We start from the raw sequence: 22,922 nt of genomic DNA, 5'->3' as shown, positions 1-22,922 counted from the left end.
TGCCTTTTGTACCTTTGTAATTTGGGCCACGTGAATGTATGGGTATTCAAAAATTGAATAACAAAATGGATCCTTAAGTCAAAAATCCTGATTAAGCCCATAAAACAGAATATGATGCAGTCGTTGAGAAGGAGGCCTCTGAAGAATTCCTCGTGACTTGGAGGAGTGTTTTGAATATTAGATGAAAGCAAAGCAGAGCACAGAATTAAATCATGAGTGATTTCAATCGTCTTCTTTTATGCTTATCCATATTTTCTAAGTCTCATCTAATACAAACATTAAGAAAATAAGTTTATTAAAAAGAAAAAGACGCCCTGTGTAGATGACTCTTCAATCAGAACGCCTAGCCAACGTCTTTCCCAAATCAGATGGAGCCTCATGTTTCCAGAACTTGAACATCCAAGCACTCCATGTGCATAACACCAGCACCTGCGAACCTCCTGCTCCCTGAAAGTTAAATGTCAATCCTTAATCACATAATGGAATAAGCCAGAAATTGGTCACCTCGATGCCTTTCTGCTCTGCTCCTACCTTCTCCTTACCCCATTCCTGTTCCTAAACCAGTCACACGTCTTCTGGCTGCCATCTGATCTCAGGAGAGGGTCCCCACCTCCCTGTTCCTGCTGCTGCTGCCCACAGCTGTTCCTAGTCCTTTCCAAGGTATAGGCAGGAGGCAGAGCAGAGCCAGCCTTTCCCTGGCACTACTGGGCATGCTTCTAAAGCCTGGATGATGGGACAGTATGGTCCTCTTGCAGGTTCTCCCTGAGAAATGCCCACCCTTTTAACGGGGCACTCAGGAACCTTCACACCTCCCCAACCCGACTTTCTCATCTCAGCCCTGCCTCAGCCTCTTTCCCTGACCCAGCCTCCACCCCATGTCCACACCTCTGTCCCTCCTGCTCAGGTCACCATTCATCTCCTCTGATCAGAACATTCCTTCTCCTCTTCCCAGACTCAGCTGCAGTGTGGTCTCCCCGGTGGGCCCTGCCCTGGTCTCTCCATCTCCTACAGCTGTCATCCTTCTCGGGGCCTAGGCCTAGGGCGGGCAGCCCGGCTCCCTGGACTGTATTAGAGTTCACTGTCTAGGCACGTCCAGCTCGTCCCCCTAAGGACAGACGCCCCTCAGGCAGGATGAGCTATGGTTCACCTGCGTAGCCTCTAACCTTGGTATCCCACGGGGAACATCAGAGAGATGCAAGAATCTGCTTCCCAATTGAAAACACAGCGAAGTTCATGGGAAAACCACTCAAAATAAAATGTCACTTTACATGCTGCCTCTCTGCCATACAGCCAATGCTGAGGGGGGAAAAATTCCAACTGATTTACTCCATGAACCATCTGACACAGGATATTCTCAGATATTTGCCTAGCAGTCTGCCTATGTAAACATTTGTCGAGGAAGGAAACCAGTTGATAGTAATTCACTTCAGTGGGTAATTTACATTGTGCTGGCCTGGAAATCCCTGTGTTTATTTAAGGGCTGCGACTCTCCTCTTTCATTCACAAAGCTCAAGAGAAGCTGAACAGGCTTCTCCAGAACCTTTCAAATATTTCCCAGTCGGGCTAAACAAAACAAAGAACATTTCACTGGAAAGGCATGCTTTGTTTAAATGAGGAATGTGCTAAAATTAGGGGCAAAGCCAAGGATGTTGTGCAGTGACATGTTTAGATTGAGTCCTCAAAGGTGTGTGTGTGGGGCGGGGGGAGACTCTCCTCACTCTCAGTTTGCAGTAAAGTGTAAACCAGACTCCAACAGAAGGCAGACACCTCCCCTTCCGGGTTGGTCTCCAGGACCGTGGGTGTGTGTGTCACAAGGCTCCTCAGAGCTGAGGCAGACAAAGGAATTCCCCAGTGCGTCTTCTCACCTCAGTTCTGGATCCCTAAGCCAAGGGACACCTCTCAACCACTTCTTTAAGGTCATCGAAAAGGTCCCCCAAACCCATTCTCAGCATTCACTTTCAGTGTGCTGGGGAGTCCCAACTTCGAAAATAAGTACCTGATCAGGTCTGCCGTCCGTCAGAAGGTAGATCACTTGTGTTTCTTTATCAGCAAAAGCAATTCGTAGGGCATCCAGGGTGTTCGTGGAGCTTCCAACCTGTGGGGAAAAAGAGGTACCCAGAGATCTCACAAACGAGTGGTGTTTATTTTCTGCTTCCAAAAATAATCATTAGGGCTGGGGCTGTATAGCTCAGTGGCAGAGCACTTGCCTAGCATATGTGAGGCACCGGGTTATATCCACAGCACCGCATAAAAATAAATAAATAAAATAAAGGTATTGTGTCCTCCTACAACTAAAAAAATTAATAAGAATAATAATAATAATTTAAGTCCAATGATTTCAAGACACCAGATCCCTCGGTGTGTCACCAAAGTCTCTTTCTAGGCAGTACAAGAACTGTTAGCAGCCAGGACTGTGGGTTTCCTGTCTTGATGACAGAAATCTTAATGCAATTTTATCTTTGGGTTTCTTCATGGGATGCAAACTCAGTTACATCTCATCCAGCTGTCAAAAGAGCTTAAACACACAGCCCAGATGCACCCTGGTAGGGATTGTGTTTATTTCAAACCCAGATTTACTCACGATATCCAACATTTGGCAAACACGAGCATGATATCATTAGCAGTCTAACAATAGTACAGGGATATATCTAATAGGTTCTAGCGACTACAGAAGTTCATGTGCACATTAGGTCTTACACAAGTGCGTGGTATTGAGTGGGGGACTAAATGCTGTTTTATATATCATAGAAATAAACATTCAATTACAGTTGGCACAAATCTATGGATTCTATACGCATGGAGTCAACCAACTATGGATTGGAAATCTTTGGGGAAAAATTTGCATCTGTACTGAACATGTACAGACTTTTTTCTTCTAATTATTTCCTAAACAATACAGTTGAACAACTATTTATGTAGCATTTACATTGTAGTAGGTGTTATAAATAATCTAAAGGTTATTTAAAGCACATAGGTGGATATGTGCATAAGCAAATACTATTGCATCTGCAGATTTTGGTATCCTGGGGGATTCTAGAGCCAATCCTCCAGGGCTATTAAGGGATGATTGTTCCAGTCAGAATCAGAATCAAAGGGAATAAGTTATGGCTCATTCTCTCTCCTACACATTATATCAATCATAACACCATCCACAACTCTTCATATAAAAAAGGTAAAATTATACACATGGTATATGTTAAGAGAGATAAATGATATTTAACTTATGTTAAACAATTATAAATTAGAAAATCTTTTTAATGCTTCATCAATATAGAAAAAGATGGACTTTCAGACAAATTTAAATTCACTGGAATGCACTTTCCTTTTTTTTTTTTATTATACTGGGGATTGAACCCAGGGTTACTTAACCACAGAGCCATATCCCCAGCCCTATTTTGGATTTTATTTAGAGATGGGATCTCACTGAGTTGCTTAGTGCCTGGCTGGCTTTGAACTCGTGATCCTCCTGCCTCAACCTCCCGAGCCACTGGGATGACAGGCATGTGCCACCGTGCCCAGCTGGAATGCACTCTACTTAATATGCAAAAATAATACTAAGAGACTATTAGTAAGAAATACAGGACTTGGAGGTTCCTAACTGTTTCCTTAAGCCTGTCCACTCCTCTCAGGCCCAGGGTATCAGTCCAGCTTTAATTATAAGCAAGAAAACTAATTGTGGTTGACCCAAGAAGAAAGGAATTTATGGAAAGGACATGGGATGGCTCACAGCCTTACCCAACTGGCAGGAGAACATGGTTTAGGACCTCACACTGGGAGCAAGGCCTCTGATCCTGCCGCAGACCTGCCTGGTGGAACCCCGCTGCAGCTCTGCTGCCAAACACCAGATGCTACGCCTTGCTTCGCCAACACTGGAGGTGCTGGCTCTGAGCTGGACCAGCAGCCTGCTGTCCCTGTCACCCAAGGAGCTACATCAGATTGCACTTGCCATCATTGCCACAGAGTCCCTGCTGGCACCATCTGGAATCGCTGACTTGCAACTCAGAGCCCACGAGGCTTTTCTGCCTGGTGGGGCCTGGTTCATACAACGTTCTCTCCAGCTGATGGGAGGCCAGGACCCCCAACTTCCACAGGTGAAGAGGCTCTGCCTCCCATATGGAGAATCAGGATAGGAAGAGAACCAAAACTGATGGCCAAACACGCATCCAAGCCTCTGCCCAAGGTGTCTCCCAAGCCTCACCACAGGCCACAGACCAGACACCAATGGGGCACTCTGCGCCCTGACCCACCCAGCTGCTCTCAACCTCGGTCACCTTCATCTGATTTCATTTCCTTTCTGTGGATATTCAGTAAGCACTGAAGTCCCACCTGCTAGGCATTTTGCTAGGTAGGGGACATAACTTACAAAGCCAGACCAAACTTTATGTCTTGAGGGGGGTTGGCAGGCAGTGCAGGAGGCTTGGAAAACCACCAGCAAATACTGGGCAAAAGCTGTCACGGCCCACGCCCACCATAGGACGCATCTTGCTCTAACTGAGTAGGCAGCTAAAGGCTTCTCAGGGTGAGATGGCAGGGGAAGATGATCAGTAGGGGGTAGGGCTGGGGCTCAGCGGCAGAGCACTCACCTAGCACATGCGAGGCTCTGGGTTCCATCCTCAGCACCACATAAAAATAAATAAATACATAAAGATATTGTGTCCAACTACAACTAATAAATAAATAAATATATTTTTTTAAAAAAAAGATCAGTAAGCTAGGTAGAAGAGATGATGGGTGTTCCAGACACCTATTTTGCTCAGGAATTGGCAAGTAATTTTATTTGCAAAGCTCCTCTGAGGCCAGAATAGTGACAGTGGTGGTGGCAATCATAAGATAACTCCCAGAGGGGCTGAGACTGTAGTTCAGTGGTAGAGCACTTGCCTTGCATGCTTGAGGGACTGGGTTCAATCCTCAGCACCACATAAAAATAAATAAATAAATAAATAAATATATTGTACCAATTACAACTAAAAAAATTAAAAAAAAAAAAAAACTCCAGAGAGCACATGCCAGGTGAGGGACTTGCTTTCCCTGCATCTTTACCCCTGTCATAAGAAGACTCAGGCAGCAACTTCTGCCCCTGCACCCCTGGAGGTCACCCAGAAACAGCAGGCAGCCCAAGTTCCTGGCACCTCTGCAGACAGCAGCAAATGGGATTTCGGAGCACAAGATGGCTCCGAAAACCAAACTGTCACTGGAATGAAACTTGCAGATTGAAACCAGAACAAACATGCTAAATCTAAACAGCGAATGCCTGCTAAATGAGAAGATTCAAGTGGGATTAGTTTCCTGACATAATTATCAAATTGTCCAGAATACAATTTTTTAAAAAATCACTCATCATATCAAGAACCAGAGATACTGCTTTTGAATGAGAAAACTATCTACTGATGAGGCAGAAGAGCCTTGGAGATCTGTGGGATAATAAAGAAGACATAATCTTTCTACTGTGAGAGTTTCAAAGAAAGAATTGAAAGAATGAAAAATTTGAAAATCATTTAAGAAGTAATGACTTTAAAAAATCACAAAATTTGGTGTAAGATACAAAAAACACAATTCAAGAAGTTAAGAAAAACTCCAAAGAGAAAAAGAGAGAGAGAGAGAGAGAGAGAGAGAGAGAGAGAGAGAGAGAAACCCACACCAGTACATGTTATATTTAAATTTCTGAAAACTAAAAAGGAGAAAACTCTAAAAACAGCCAAAGGAAAATAGTACCTGTAGCATCTATGAAAGAATATCAATTCAAATGACAGTCACCTCTTATCTGAAACACATTGTGTTTCAAGGGCTGAAATAAATGAACTGCTAACTATAAATCATGATATAGCTGGGGTAAATATTTTCCCAGGTTGAGAACTATGAGAATCTATTTCTGGAAGACCTGTCCTTAAAGAATGGCTAATGGAAGCTCTTCAAATAGAAAGAAAACATTTAAAGAAGAGAGATTAGACTTTCAGAAAAAGAAAGAAGAACAATGGAATGGGTAAATAGAAGTAAACCTAGGGGCTGGGTTGTGGCTCCGTGGTAGAGTGCTCACCTAGTATGCATGAGGCACTGGGTTTGATCCTCAGCACCATGTAGAAATAAAATAAAGATACTGTGTCCACCTAAAACTAAAAAATAAATATTTGAAGAAAAAAAGAAGTAAACCTAATATACAATTCTTAACTTCATGAGTTTTTTTTAATCATGTTTCATGACTGAAGCAAAAGTTTAGCACCCTCTAATATGGTATGTAATATTTATGAAGGAAAGACTTTAATTACATTTTTTAAATAGTGAGAGTAAGGGGACCTAAGTGGAAGTAAGGTTTGTGCACTTAAACCAGTAAAACATCAAAATTAGGCTGTTACAAACTACTCCGAACAATCATTATAAGGAAGATCCCTAGAACAATCATTAATGATGCAAAGCAAAGTATAAAAATAATATAAATAAGTCAAAATAGAACATTAAAAAATGGTCAAATAACTCATAGGAAGTCAAATTAAAAAGAAATGAGGAGCAGGAAACACACATAAAACAATAACTAAATGGGAGAATTAAGCTTTAAATATCAACAATGATATGCAAATGCTGTGAATGTACCAATTACATGACAGACATTGAAGAGTGCAACCATATGCTGTCTGCAAGAAACTCACTTCAAGCAAAACAACATAGACAGGTTGAAAGCAAAAGGAAGGAAAAGACACATTGTGCAAAGATTTATTTTTAAAAAGCAGGAGTAACTACCTTAATAGCATAAAAAATACACTTTAAAGAAGGCAAAGAAAATTATTAAGGACAAAAAGGGACATTACATAAAGATAAAGGGCTCAATACACCAAGAATCCTAAATATGTATGTATCAAACAATGGAGCTCCAAAATACATGAAGCAAAATCTGATGGAAATGAAAAGAAAAATGGATAAATCAAGAATTATGGTTAGGTTCTTCAATATCCATAGTTGACAGAACAACTAAACACTTTGCAACAGTGTAGAAGAACTAAATGACACGATCCACAAACCAGATCTAATTAACGTTTATAGAACTCTCCACCCAATAGTAGAATATACAGTCTTTTCAAACAAATATCAAACATTTACATAAACAAATCTTGAGTCACAGAACAACAATTAACAATTTTAAAAGAACTGAGGTCATATTGAGCATGTCCTCAACCATCATAGAATTGAAACACAAGTTAATAACAGAAAGACAATATGAAAATCTTCAAACACTTGGAAATAAAAGAACATGCTTTAAATAATTCATTGTTCAAGAAAAGAAATTACTGATAAAATTAAAATTAAATAAGAGTTGAGTGAAAATTAAGTAAAACATTTAAATTTATGGGATGCAGCTAACATAAAGTTGATGACACTAAAAGCTTACTTTAGAAAAAAGGAAATATCTCAAAATAACAATCTTTGCTCCTCACTCAAGAACCCCCAAAACGAAGAGTAAAATTAACTCAAAGCAAGCAGGAGGAAGGAAACAAAAAATAAACAAAGAAATCAATGAAAATCAATAAAATTGAAAAGGAAAACAAGTAGACAAAATTAACCAATATGACAGGTGAACAAAGGAACATCACTGTAAACCCCACAAAAATGAGAGGAATGATAGGAAATATTATAAATAATTTCATTCCCTTAAAATCAACAACTTCAAACAAATGGATCGCTTCCTTCTAGAAGCAAATGACCAAAACTAACTCAAAAATATTCAGATAATCTTGATAGTCCCATATTTATTAAGGAAAGTGAATTCATACTTTAAAACCTTCCAACAAAAAGAAATCAAGGCCCAAATGGTTTCATTGGTAATTTCAACCAAACAGTTAAAGAGAAAAAAATAACACCAATTCTACATAGGTCAGATTCAGGAGAAAAAGAAAAGTGAACACCTCTCTACCCTTATTACAAATTCTATATTCTCTGGAATCAAACTAGAACATTATTTCTGAGAAAAAATATCTACAGACTAACCTTCCTCATGAACAGACACAAAAATCCTCAACAAGATATTTTGACAAATCTAATGCAGAATATATGAAATGTATAAAACCTCATGAACAAGTGGTAATTATCTCAAGAGTGTAAGGTCAATTTGACATTCAAAAGCAATTAAACCAATGTAATTCACCATATTTGTGAACTATATAGATTACCATATTTGTGAACTAATAGATGTAGAAAACACATCTGACAAAATTCAGCATTCATTTATGGTAATAATTTTCAGCAAACCAAGAATAGAGGGGAACCTCATTAATCCAAAAAAATCATAACTGACAAAAAGGAACCAAAAACAAAAAAACCACCACCTACAACAAAATCCACCATAGCTAGCAAAGTACTTAACGGTGAAAGATAGAAACCTTTCCCTGTAAGATTAGGATGTCCTCTTGGATCACTCTAATTCAATATGAAAGTCCTAGCCATTGCATTGATGCAAGAAAAAGAGATAAAAGCTATACAGAAAATCATTTCTAATCATAGATAATATCACTGAAAATCCTAAGTAATCTATCACAAATCTCTTAGAACAAGTGAGTTTAGTAAGGCCTAAAGATACAATGTCATCATACAAATATCATTTGTAATAAAACAAAATTTAAAAATTAAAAGTACCATTTATGATAGTAACAAAAAGACCTAAATAAATGAAGAGGGAGAGACAGGGTTAAAATGTCAGCTCTCCTGAATCTGGCCTATGGGCTTAATGCTATCCCAATCAAAATCCTAGCACATTTGTGTTGTAGATTTCGACAATTGATTCCAAAATTTATAAGGCAGGTCCAAGGAACTAGAATAACTAAAAATTTTTGAAGAGAAGAAAGAGGATTTGTGACAGGTGATTTCAAGACTTAGTGTAAAGTTATAGTAATAAAGACAGTGTGGTGTTGGCAAAAGAAGAAACATCTCATTCGATGAAATAGGAAAGACTCCCCCAGGTAGATCTGTCCCGGCCTCCCTGGGGATTGGTCCATAGAAGTTACAAATAGGCAAGTAGGTCCATTACCAATTAACCTGTGGCTCCAAATTGGAGCCAGAGGTATCAATGTGAACTCACAGTGTATTTAATGTAGATACAGATAAATAGATACAGAAATCCAGATGTTTGTAGATTCTGGATTTATATATGAGAGGAAGGATAGGAAATATTATAAATAATTTCATGCCCTTAAAATCAACAACTTGATATATATCCCCACCCCCACCCCCAGTCATTTCTTTCCACTGAGAAGGTCTGAAAGTAATGAAACAATCCAGTAGCAACAAGCACATCAACTACCATGATCTTGGTTTCTAAATATAATTTCTAGTAAAGAATGAGAATTCCTTGAAGAACTGGTAGATTTTAGGATTGGGGCTGGGAAAACTTAAGATGATCATGAAAGGGCTGGGTTTGTGGCTCAGCAGTAGAGCGCTCACCTCGCATGTGCAAGGCCCTGGGTTTAACCTCAGCTCCACATAAAAATAAATAAATAAAATAAAGATATTGTGTCCAACTACAACTAAAAAATAAATGTTTTAAAAAGATGATTATAAAACATATTTTTATGCCAGAAAGTCAGCAAATACAACATAAAAAAAGAAAAAAAAAGATGGATTCTTTTTTTTTTTATTGTTGGTTGTTCAAAACATTACATAGTTCTTGATATATCATCTTTCACAATTTGCTTCAAGTGGGTTATGAACTCCCATTTTTAGCCCATATACAGATTGCAGAATCACATCAATTACACATCCATTGATTTACATATTGCCATACTAGTGACTGTCCTGTTCTGCTACCTTTCCTATCCTCTACTATCCCCCCTCCCCTCCCCTCCCCTCCCCTCTTCTCTCTCTACCCCCTGTACTGACCTTCATTTCTCCCCCTTGTATTATTTTTCCCTTTCCCCTCATTTCCTCTTGTATGTTCTTTTGTATAACCCTGAGGGTCTCCTTCCATTTCCATGCAATTTCCCTTTTCTCTCCCTTTCCCTCCCACCTCTCATCTCTGTTTAATGTTAATCTTCTTCTCATGCTCTTCGTCCCTACTCTGTTCTTAGTTACTCTCCTTATATCAAAGAAGACATTTGGCATTTGTTTTTTAGGGATTGGCTAGCTTCACTTAGCATAATCCGCTCTAGTGCCATCCATTTCCCTGCAAATTCTATGATTTTGTCATTTTTTAATGCAGAGTAATACTCCATTGTGTATAAATGCCACATTTTTTTTAATCCATTCGTCTATTGAAGGGCATCTGGGTTGGTTCCACAGTCTTGCTATTGTGAATTGTGCTGCTATGAACATCCATGTAGCAGTGTCCCTGTAGCATGCTCTTTTTAGGTCTTTAGGGAATAGACCAAGAAGGGGAATAGCTGGGTCAAATGGTGGCTCCATTCCCAGCTTTCCAAGAAATCTCCATACTGCTTTCCAAATTGGCTACACCAATTTGCAGTCCCACCAGCAATGTACAAGTGTACCCTTTTCCCCACATCCTCGCCAGCACTTGTTGTTGTTTGACTTCATAATGGCTGCCAATCTTACTGGGGTGAGATGGTAAAAGATGGATTCTTATTTATTTATTCTGGGGACCAGAGATTGACCCCAGGGGTGCTTTGCCACTGAGCTACAACCCCAGCCCTTTTTATTTTTTATTTTAAGACAGGGTCTCACTGAATTGGTTAAGGCCTAATTAAGTTGCTGAGGCTGACCTCAAACTCATCATCCTCCTGCCTCAGCCCCCAAGTTACTGAGATTACAGGCACGTGCCACTATGCCCGGCCTTTGGATTCATGTTTAAAAGACACAGGAGGCAGCCTGAAAGAATTCTCAATTGCCAAGGTAGAAATAACTTCAGTAACAAAAAAAAAAAAAAAAAACAGTGTTAGGTTATAATTTCAAGAATAAAATAAATCCCCAGGAGCCCATAATAAAGCAAATATATGAGTGAACAAATAAAAGGAGGAAAATGGAACCTCTTCTTTATAGAAGCTTGCAAAAAATAAATGTAAAAGGAGTAAAGGAAATAGAAAATCACCACTAGCTCATTTATACTTGCTGTAGAGAAGAATCGCCATAGAATGCAAAAATTAGTGGGCAAAAGTTTAAGGATCAAAGGATCTTTGCATAGCCTCAAAGTATCTCCACCAAGACATTCATTAGTTAAAAAGGGGGAAAATATTAATTTTTCAGGGGAGAAACCTGGCTGATACCACCTTAGTGAAATGGTCAGTGTCAACATCTCTGATGATAAGGCATTTTGACATCCCATGTGCCTGGGTACCATGCTGGGAAAGGCAGATGGCTTGGTGAGATTCTTCTTCAAAATCCATAACCCTAATCTCATTGTGAGAAAGCATCAGACCAACCAAACTGCAGGACATTCTACAAAATATCTCATGAGAATTCTTGAAAAGTTTCAAGATTATGGAAGACAAGGAAAGACAGAAGAACTGTCACCAACTGAAGAAGACAGGAGACATTGCAACTGAATGCAATGTGAGATCCTGGCACACAGAAGGGACATTCATAGGACTCTGAAGCCTTTGCTTTCCTTAATAGTGTCAATGTGAATTTCTTAGTTTTGGTAAATAACCACGGCCACGTCAGGTGTTCACGTTAGGGAAAGTTAGCAGAAAGGCTCCTGGAATATATACTGGTTTTGGGCAAATTTTGTAAAAATCATTTAAAATTTAAAACAAAACTAAACCTTCATGCAGGATTTGGGCCACAGAAATAGAGCCCAGAGGGTCATTAGAACAACTTCTCCCTTCGAGTCCAGTTTCATTAGTCCTTGGTTGACAAGCCATTGGTGGGCCATGTTGAAAAGATGGTGGAGAGCTATGAGGAAGCCAGACGCACGGGACCCTAGGGAGATGGTCAAGGTGCCTGTTTTGCACCTGCTCTTCCAATTTCCTCCCACCAGGCCTCACCCCCAGCTACCCAGTGGGTGCTGACACAGGCTTCCCCTCTGTGGACTTCAGAATGGCTGTGTCCACTGCTCCATAAGACCAGCACAAAGCAGGTACAGGACACCAGGAGTGGTGTCCTGGGTGTACATAATCGATTACTAGACAAACTAGCCAAAGAATAACAGGAGAATTTGGTCATCTCTATTACTGTTGTTTTAATTTATTCTTTATTGGTAATAATTAAATATACTAATGGTCTGTGACATGATGCTTTGATATGTATATGCACTGAGAAATGCTTAGATCAAACTGATTGACATATCCATTAACTTGTGTGTTTTTCTTAATGATGAGAACACTCAAAGTCTACTCCCTAAGCAGTTTTCAAGTCTATGTTCTTATTAACTATAGCTACCATGCTGTGGAATAGATCTCTAGGACTTATTCTTCCTGTCTAACTGAAACTTTATGCACCTCACTAACCTTTCCCTCTTCCTTGTCCCCCACACCCAGGCCCTGACAACCACCTATTGTGATATGAGTTCAACATTTTTCAATGTCACCTATGAGTGAGATCATGCAGTATTTGTGTTCCTGTACTAGATTGTTTCTCTTAATGTAATGTTTTCATAATGTTGTTGCAAATAATACTTTTAAGGCTGTGTCATATTTTATTATGTATATATACCACACATTTTCTTTTGCATTGGTCATCTTGAAAATGAATTTTGGACACTCAGTAAGCAGGCAAGGAGCAGAAATGCAGATTTTTAAAGATAGCAGAACTATGCTTTCCCAAAACAATTATAATTATGGTTTTGGCCAAAAGGCTAAAATCTAAATAGATGGTTGAGTTTATTCATTATTTATCCACTGAGATTACATACATAATATTTTGTTATCACAACCCTAAAAAATAATGGGCTCTGGGTGAACAAGATATTTCCTATAGTCTGTAAGAGAGAACATGTGTCATAAGTAGCTTCCTTGATTCATTCTGGAAATTAAGCAAGTTGGGCTTGAGCTTCAGACTCTTTCTCAGGATAAGATGCCCAGTCAGGTCAAAATCTTACAGGTTCAGGAGGCTGAAGCAGGAGGACTACAAGTTCAAAGCCAGCCTCAGCAATTTAGTTAGGCCCGAAGCAACTCAGTGAGATCCTGTCTCTAAATAATAAAAATATTAAAAGGACTGAGGATGTGGCTCAGTGGCTAAGCACCCCTGGGTTCAATCTCTGGTACAAAAAAAAAATTATCAGTATTATCATTTCTTTTAGAACACACTAGAACATATTTTCCTCTCCTCCTCTTTCTCCTCCTTTTCCCATTTAAAAATTCAAATCCCAAGGGAACCCTGATGCATCTTGGCATCAGATTTAGGGAAATTTAGGGAGATTTAGGGAGGTCTGCTGCTGTCCATTTGTGGCCCTCCTGTCAAAGCTGGGACTCTAGCCAACTCTAAAGATGTTTGTGATATTTAACTTTTTAACAACTCAGTTTCGATTTTAGTGTCTTTCAAGTATCTGGCATGTCACGTGGTTCTGTAGAACTTTTAAAATCAAAATAAGTTCTAGTTGAGGGATGTAGGGAAAGGAAATTCCTCCTGAATGGTAAACACCAAGACCAGCAGCTCTCAAGGTCTGCAAAGGAAACGCGGATCCGCAGGGACGATGTCGCCCTCTCCCTGTGTCCTGCTGGCCTTCTCCTCTAGCTCTCAGCCCTGCACACCCAGACTGTACCGCCCATCTCCACAAGTTCATTTCTCCTGAACAAAGTTCACAGTGAAGATCTGCCATAGATCCTTCAAAATGATGATGAAGTGTCACATGAGACAGAAATGAACAACTGAGAACAACAACAAAAAAAAAATGTTATATTTTGACATTTGTTTTCATTAAGTGTCTGAGACCTGAGCCAAGGACCCATCAGGAAACAGCTCGGCCAACCCTTGGTATCTACGGGTCTCCAAGGATTCAACCAACCACGGATGGAAAATGGGGGGAAAAACTGAGTCCGTACTGTACATAGACTATTTTCTCGTTGCTATTCCCTAATGTAATAACTATTTAATAGCATTTGTAGTGTATTAGGCATCATCATCCAGAGGTGATTTAAAGTAGGCTGGTGGCTATGCAAATATGATGCCATTTTTTGTAAGGACTTGAGCATCCATGGAATTTTGGTATCCTTGTGTGTGTGTGTGTGTGTGGTGGGTGGGTGCATGGGGTCCTGGAACCAATCCCCACTGGATACTGAGGGATGGCTATCCTGTGAATAGAGACTTATCTAAACCTTAAGATATTAGCTGTTGAAATTAATGTGACCTTTATAAACAAAATGAATGTCCATGTGAAAGTACTGCCATCCTATAGCTCAAAATGTTTCTCAAGAATTTCTATCCATCCAGGCAGGGGTCAACACGCTGTAATCCCCACAGCTCAGGAAGCGGAGGCAGGAGGATTACAAGTTCGAGGCCAGCCTCAGAGATTTAGGCCCTAAGCAATTGTCTCAAAATAAAATATAAAAAGGACCGAGGATGTGACTCAGTGGTCAGTGGTTAAGTGACCCTGGGTTCAATCTCCAGTACCAAGAAAAAAGAAGAAGAAGAAGAAGAAGAAGAAGAAGAAGAAGAAGAAGAAGAAGAAGAAGAAGAAGAAGAAGAAGAAGAAGAAGAAGGAGGGGGAGGGGGAGGGGGAGGGGGAGGGGGAGGGGGAAGGGGGAGGGGGAAGGGGAAGGGGAAGGAGAAGGAGAAGAAGAAGAAAGAAGAAGAATTCCTATCCTGTGAATAAATTCAGTACACATTTGAAAAATCTTAGGCTTGTTCACCAAGATTTCATCTCTATTTTACCTGAATGTCTCTAATCCAGGACTGAGCTGCTTTCAAATTATCTTCATTGATTTCAGCAAGTTTTTCCCGCCAAGCAACTGCCTGACCATCAAAAGTCACAAAATTGAATTTACTTTTGTATTTCAGCTGTTCCTGTAAGAGACAATTATTACTTAACCATAAAACCACTCAAATGTAAGAAAAGCTCAGGGCAGCTCTTAGCCTAATATATTTAATCACTAGAATATCTATTTTTAGTTCTAGAAGCTTAAAAATTATGTTCAATAGAAAAAATCTTTTCTGGTACAAAAGGCATTTAAATAAAATCTATACATAGTTTGAATGCCAAGACCCTTCCAAATGTATATAAGAAGGTATGAATGTTTATTATAGATATCACAAATATGTATACGTTTATACATATAATGTGGCATTAAATATTGACTTTAATACTGATATTAATGGTATGCTAAATGTGCACACTAAATATAATGTTCTTAAAAAAAAAAGAAACCTGAAATGATTTCATCATTTTGATTACCATCTTTTGGGAAAAACCATTTTTCAGTTACAGATTATTGACTTGCCTTCTATCTGTCCATCATTCTCCCACACAGCTTGGTCAGATCAAAAGCTGAATTTATTTATTTATTTATTATTATTATTATAAATATAATAAATAAATATAATAATTATTATAATAATTATAATAATATAAATATAGTAATTATTATATTTATTTATTATTTATTTTTTTTCAAACACTCCCCACTATTATTTCTGTAACTAATACAACAGACCCTGTGAGCATGATCGTACACACTCACAGACATGGAAATTGAAGTCAGGACCTGCTTCAGGTCAGACAACCTGCGGCCAGCGCAGGCAGAGTCAGAAGTGGGAGCTTCTATTCATCAGCCTCATGTATCCTCCCATGAATCTACCCTGGGACACACTCATTCATAATAAATGCTGGAAATTAAAATAAAAAGGCTAAGATAATAAATATCTGGGAAACAACAGAGCTTTCTAAAGCTTTCGGTGTATCACAGATTCAGGATAGAGAAAGCCTGAAGCAGTGGCTATAGGATCTCCCTTCAGTAACCCACAGGAGGCTTAAAGGACCCAATAGAGGACAGGTCTGCTTTAAAGGGGAACTGAGGATTCTCTAATGGGCAAAGGGGAGCCTTTTCTGAACTGGCATCCTTATGGGGTGTAAAATCTCCCTGTCCTCTGCTGGTGGCCACTGGATGGTGGTTGGTACAGATGCATTTGCAACACACAGGCCCTGAATGCACAGACCTGACCACGCCCTCTGACCTGTATAAGCTGAATGATCTTGTCCTTCACCAAGTCCAGTTTGCTCTTCATGGAGTGAGACGTATCGATGAGGACGTAGACACAATCCTCACGCACCTTTCCAAAGAGGATTTGGCTCCTGTCCTCTAGCCATTTAATCCTAGGAGGGAAAAAGTTTCAAAAAGAATGGTCAGAGCCTGCAGGCCATGAGGTCATCTTCCTTACAATGGAATGATGCTCTTCAGTGGCCAGAGCTGTGGGATACATTGCCTACACCCAATCTTCAGTGAATGGATACTTTGAAGTTTTTCCTGTAGAAAATCCTCCATTTGGGCCAGCTGCCTTTCCAACCCCCTCCACTGACCCTCATTCTTCCAAGTAAAACAGAACTAAGAAATCAGTAGGAAGAAAACTAAACCCACAAAAAAAAAAAAAAAAAAAAAAAAAAAAAAAAAGAAGATCTATGCCAAAGCTTCATAGAAAAGCAATTGTTTTTTTTAAACATATATTTATGAGCACTATGGAAAACTTCAGCTCATTGATTAATAAAAACTAAAAGTTGTTTTGTTCCTAATGCCTATGAAGAACTAATACTGGTACTGGTCAGACATACAGCATTTCATTCTTACAGAAGTTTTCTTATTCTGGATCAATAAAAAACTGAGTCTTCAATAATCTTCAAAAAAAAATAAAATAAAAAACATTTTCATAAAAAAAAAAAAAAAAGAAAACTAAACCCAACGTGGGAGCTAAAGCCAAGAGGAAATTACTACTAGTTACCTGATACATTGGGACCCTCAGCTATGAATTCAGACCATTTGTTCTTCTAATCCTGCTAACTACCATCAAGATGGTAGAGCAGAATATGCCTGATGTTCCTAAGGAGCTTATGGACAGTATCAGGCAGCTCAGGGCCCCGTAACAACCAAGCCCCAGGTAGCTGTGTGAGTGGGACTGCTATTGTAGCCCCTCATGGGATGTTACTGAAGTTCAAGGCTGCCAAGAAAACCTGGAAGGTCAGGATTAGGGAAGGAGGGGAGAGAAAAGACCTGAAACTGTTCAGAGTTCAGCAAGACCTAAGCAACCAGAATCTGTAGGGAGAAATATTGAAGAGGCCGTCACTGCACAGAAGCTTAGAAAGAGGGAGAGCGTTGAGGTCATGAGGAGAGACAGAGAGAAACATGCTCCAGAGATCTGCAGAAAAGTGCCCTCCAGATTTTGGCTAAGAGCTGGGGAAGGAACTACTGAAGCCAGGGAACCAATCACTGGGAAGGAGGAAGTGGCCCAACTCCTCAGAGCTCACACAGGTTAGGAAGAAAGCACCTTCCAACCAGCAGAGGGGCCGTTTAAGCCTCCTTAATGCAGGGAGAATCAAGGGGAGCCCTCAAAGGGCATTAGCTTGTCACAGGACCAAATGAGCCCTGGAATAAACTCTGGACCTATGCTAACAAAAGTCAGGGTCTTGCTGATTACAAGTAACTGAACCACATCACAGAACAGTCATAAAAATACAGTGGCCAGGCACTGTGGCGCTCTCCTGTAATCTCTGTGACTCGGGAGGTTGAGGCAGGAGGATCAAAACCAGCCTCAGCAAATTAGCAAGGCCCTCAGCAATTGAGGGAGACTGTCTCAAAATAAAAAATAAGAAGGGCTGGGGATGTGGCTCAGTGGTTAAGCATCCCTGGGTTCAATCCCTGGTACCAAGAAACAAAACAAAACAAACAAACAATAACAAACTCGTGAAATCCAGCTCCCAACAAGGTATAATTCAAAATTTCTGGTATCCAATAAAAAATTAACAGAACAGAGAAACAGGAATATATTATTCATGATAGAAGAAAAAGTGATCAATAGAAACAGACCCCAAAAGAACATACCCAATGGAATTGGCTACACGCCATTAGAGATGTAATTCATGTGTTCAAGAAGGAGAAGTAAGAACAGAAATAGAGAAATGGAAGACATAAAAAAGATCCAAGTGGAATTTCCAGAGGGACACAATATCTGAAATGAAAAATATGCAGCAAAATATTAACATTACATTAAAAGTCGGAGAAGAAAAAATCAGGGAAAGATTTTTTCAAATAAATAGCCATAGGAATAATTTGAAATGCAACCAAGAAAAAAAGATTTTAACACTTTCACAGAGAATAAATGGCCCATAGAACAATATCTAGGCACCTAAGATATATGTAATTAGAGCCTCTGAGGCCAATATACAACATTAGAGTCTGTGAAGGACAGGATAAGGAGAAAAAAATATTTGAAGAAAATATAGTCAAGAGCTTAGAGAAAACATGGCAGTGGGAAGGGAGTGAGCTGCCCTGCGCCCCGGGCTGCCGCGCCCGCAGATCTCGCCTAGTTGGAATACTCCATCTCTGAGAGCGTTAGAGGACCCTGTCCAGCTGCTCTCTACCGAAATCACCAGTTCTGTGACCTCGCGCAAGGCTCAGGGCCTCAGCATTCGAGCAGGACCCAAAGCCTGAAGTTCCAGCCCACACAAGGCTCCGCAAGCATCTTAGCAGAATCACCCATGAACACATCTGCAGGTCGCCAAGACTTCGCTCCACTCCCACACAAGTCACTCAGCTGCTACCTACCCACAGCACAATGCCATCGCCCGCTCTCCCCACCTCACCAGGCTCCCCTCACCTCACCAGGCTCCTCCCACCTCACCAGGCTCCTCCCACCCCACCAGACACCCAGGCACTGAAAGCAGATCGCCACCATCTTGACTCAACATTCTCTCTATATTAGGTGGGGGCCACTCCCAGATCAGATCTCCAGTGGCCAGGTACCAGGTTTCCAACCTCCCCCCATCCCCAGCAGCGGAAACCCAACATAGTAGGTGCCCAACACAGGTGTGCAGTGCGACCTGGGAACCACCCATGGGAGCCCCAGGGTGAGAGTGTCCTCAATTGGGAACTGACTGCTAGGGGAGAGGGAGAGACCAGGAACTGGGAAATCTCCAGACAAAAGAGGGAAATAGTACAGGGCGCTCAGGTCATAGGAGCGAGCGGTCCCAAAAAGAGAGAAGTGAGGTGCAGTCTTTCTGCAGGGATTGGCGGGTGCCACTCCTAGCATCCAGGCACCCTGCGCCAGGACCAGTCTTCCCACCCTGGTTACCTCCACCATCCAGAGGGCAGAGACACCAGCTTACAACAGACGACCCCACCTACTGGATGAGAAGAGAAGCAGGAAAGATACGGATTTCTAAAGCTGGCTACAACCCTGGCGTCTCCCTTCAAGTTTTTTGTTTGTTTGTTCTCTTCTACCCCTCTATCCTTCAGCCCTCACATCCCCAACATATGTGAAACCAAGAACTTTGCATGAAATAGGACTTTGAGTCATCTGAATAATATAATATAGAGGTGTTGTATATGCCCTTTTTTTCTTTTCCTTTTTATTCTTTCATTTTTCTTTCCCCCTCCAAATTTTACTGTTTTAACATCTGTATTTTTCTAAATACATATGTGTATTTGTTTTATGTACTCTACTGTCTTCCCATGTACTTGTCTACCCTGAATTACTTCCTGTCTATTCTCTTGCTAAGAACCCTCTTCATTAGATTTCTCCTTCACATTCCTAATATATATTAATTCTATGTCCTCACATCCTACCTCTCAACATATCGTCCTATGCCCTACCCCCAGTTTATTGTCCACCATCACAAACTGTAAACCTTTTTACAAAACTACTGATTATATCTTCGATAATAATTGAATCCAACATTTCTGTACATTGAGACTAAACTGTAAATGTCTTAATAACAACAAACTGTTCATAGGTGGAATATTGTTGATATTGGGATCTGTTAACATTGTCCTTCCCCACAAAGGAGAGGTCTTGGAACCCTACAAGAGCACTACAAACCTATAGGGTAAAAACAATAACAACCCAGACCCACAGAGCTGAAAAGGAAGACACACAAGCAACATGAAAAGACAAGGGAAGAAAGTGCCCCCAAACAAATCAAGACACCACATCATTAGAATCACTGGCAGCCACAGCAGAAGAAATGACAGAAGGAGTTCAGGATGTACAAGGTTAAAATGTTCTGTAAACTCAAGGAAGATATAAGAGAGCAAAAACAGACAGTGAAAGATCATTTCGACAAGGAGCTATATAAACAAATCCAGGAAGCAAAAGATCACCTCAACAGGGAGACAGAGGTTCTAAAAACAAAATTAAAAAAAAAAAAAAAAAAAAAAACAGAAATCCTTGAAATGAAAGAAACAATAAACCAAATTAAAAGCTCAAATGAAAGCATCACCAACAGAGTAGACCACTTGGAAGATAGGACATGAGACAATGAAGACAAAATATATAATCTTGAAAAGAACATAGACCACACAGTGATAATGGTAAGAAACCATGAGCAGAACATTCAAGAAATATGGATAGCATAAAAAGACCAAATTTAAGTGTTATTGGGATAGAGGAAGACACAGAGGTCCAAACCAAAGGAATGAACAATCTATTCAATGAAATAGTATAAGAAAACTTTCCAAACATGAAGAATGAATTAGAAATCCAAATTCAAGAAGCCTACAGGATGCCGAATGTACAAAATCACAACTGACCTACACCAAGGCACATTATAATGAAAATGCCCAATACACAGAATAAGGAGAGAATTTTAAAAGCCACAAGAGAAAGAAATCAGATTACATATAGGGGAAAACCAATTAGGATAACGGCAGATTTTTCAACACAGACCCTAAAAGCTAGAAGATCCTGGAACAACATAACATATATCAAGCTCTGAAAGAAAATGGGTGCCAACCAAGAATCTTGTATCCATCAAAATTAAGCTTTAGGCTTGAAGATGAAATAAAAACCTTCCATGATAAACAAAAGTTAAAAGAATGTATAGCTAGAAAAATCAAAACCACCCTAAGATACCATCTCACTCCAGTAAGATTGGCAGCCATTATGAAGTCAAACAACAACAAGTGCTGGCGAGGATGTGGGGAAAAGGGTACACTTGTACACTGCTGGTGGGACTGCAAATTGGTGCAGCCAATTTGGAAAGCAGTATGGAGATTTCGTGGAAAGCTGGGAATGGAACCACCATTTGACCCAGCTATTCCCCTTCTCGGTCTATTCCCTAAAGACCTAAAAAGAGCATGCTACAGGGACACTGCTACATCGATGTTCATAGCAGCACAATTCACAATAGCAAGACTGTGGAACCAACCTAGATGCCCTTCAATAGACGAATGGATAAAAAAAAATGTGGCATTTATACACAACGGAGTATTACTCTGCATTAAAAAATGACAAAATCATAGAATTTGCAGGGAAATGGATGGCATTAGAACAGATTATGTTAAGTGAAGCTAGCCAATCCCTAAAAAACAAATGCCAAATGTTTTCTTTGATATAAGGAGAGTAACTAAGAACAGAGTTGGGAGGAAGAGCATAAGAAGAAGATTAACATTAAACAGGGATGAGAGGTGGGAGGGAAAAGGAAAGAGAAGGGAAATTGCATGGAAATGGAAGGAGACCCTCATGGTTATACAAAATTACATACAAGAGGAAGTGAGGGGAAAGGGGGAAAAAAACAAGGGGGAGAAATGAATTACAGTAGATGGGGTAGAGAGAGAAGATGGGAGGGGAGGGGATGGGGGATAGTAGAGGATAGGAAAGGCAGCAGAATACAACAGACACTAGTATGGCAATATGTAAAACAGTGGATGTGTAACCGATGTGATGCTGCAATCTGTATACGGGGTAAAAATGGGAGTTCATAACCCACTTGAATCAAAGTGTGAAATATGATTTGTCAAGAACTATGTAATGTTTTGAACAACCAACAATAAAAATTTTTAAAAAATAGAAAAAAAAATAAAAATAAATAAAATTTTTTTTTAATTTTTTTTATTGGTTGTTCAAAACATTATAAAGCTCTTGACATATCATATTTCATACATTAGATTCCAGTTGGTTATGAACTCCAAATTTTACCCCAAATACAGATTGCAGAATCACATCGGTTACACATCCACATTTTTACATAATGCCCTATTAGTAACTGTTGTATTCTGCTACCTTTCCTATCCTCTACCATCCCCCCTCCCTCCCCTCCCATCTTCTCTCTCTACCCCATCCACTGTAATTCATATCTCTCCTTGTTTATTTTCCCATTCCCCTCACAACCTCTTATATGTAATTTTGTATAACAATGAGGGTCTCCCTCCATTACCATGCAATTTCCCTTTTCTCTCCCTTTCCATCCCACCTCATGTATCTGTTTAATGTTAATCTTTTCTTCCTGCTCTTCCTCCCTGCTCTGTTCTTAGTTGCTCTCATTATATCAAAGAAGACATTTGGTATTTGTTTTTTTTAGGGATTGGCTAGCTTCACTAAGCATAATCTGCTCTAGTGCCATCCATTTCCCTGCAAATTCTATGATTTTGTCATTTTTTAGTGCTGCGTAATACTCCATGGTGTATAAATGCCACATTTTTTTTATCCATTCATCTATTGAAGGGCATCTGGGTTGGTTCCACAGTCTAGCAATTGTGAATTGTGCTGCTATGAACATCGATGTAGCAGTATCCCTGTAGTACGCTCTTTTAAGGTCTTCTGGGAAAAGTCCAAGAAGGGCAATAGCTGGGTCAAATGGTGGTTCCATTCCCAGCTTTCCCAGGAGTCTCCATACTGTTTTCCAGATTGGCCGCACCAGTTTGCAGTCCCACCAGCAATGTACAAGAGTACCCTTTTCCCCACATCCTCGCCAGCACTTGTTGTTGTTTGACTTCATAATGGCTGCCAATCTTACTGGAGTGAGATGGTATCTTAGGGTGGTTTTGATTTGCATTTCTCTGACTGCTAGAGATGGTGAGCATTTTTTCATGTACTTGTTGATTGATTGTATGTCCTCCTCTGAGAAGTGTCTG

The 22,922-nt window shown here is 40.0% G+C and overlaps 1 protein-coding gene across 7 annotated transcripts in view; it reads right to left on the bottom strand.

The window, feature by feature from the left end:
- Vwa3b (von Willebrand factor A domain containing 3B) overlaps positions 1 to 22,922 on the bottom strand; it is a 256,834-nt gene that overhangs the window by 87,944 nt on the left and 145,968 nt on the right. For 6 of the 7 annotated variants that reach the window (XM_058578290.1, XM_058578291.1, XM_046440342.2 and 3 more), the window contains 3 exons: positions 16,039 to 16,177; positions 14,740 to 14,871; positions 1,997 to 2,095 (listed from right to left, as the gene is read on the bottom strand). In XM_058578290.1, coding sequence (XP_058434273.1) covers positions 1,997 to 2,095; positions 14,740 to 14,871; positions 16,039 to 16,177 — 370 coding nt within the window. The remainder of the gene's footprint in view (positions 1 to 1,996; positions 2,096 to 14,739; positions 14,872 to 16,038; positions 16,178 to 22,922) is intronic. The other variant, XM_058578292.1, reaches the window with a different exon arrangement.

Source organism: Marmota monax, unplaced genomic scaffold (assembly GCF_021218885.2).
Source record: "Marmota monax isolate L192 unplaced genomic scaffold, Marmota_monax_Labrador192_F-V1.1 WCK01_AAM20220418_F8-fsc00210, whole genome shotgun sequence".
Lineage (NCBI taxonomy): Eukaryota > Metazoa > Chordata > Mammalia > Rodentia > Sciuridae > Marmota > Marmota monax.
The sequence above is the reverse complement of the archived record's forward strand: the minus strand, read 5'-3'. Positions and strand labels throughout refer to the sequence as shown.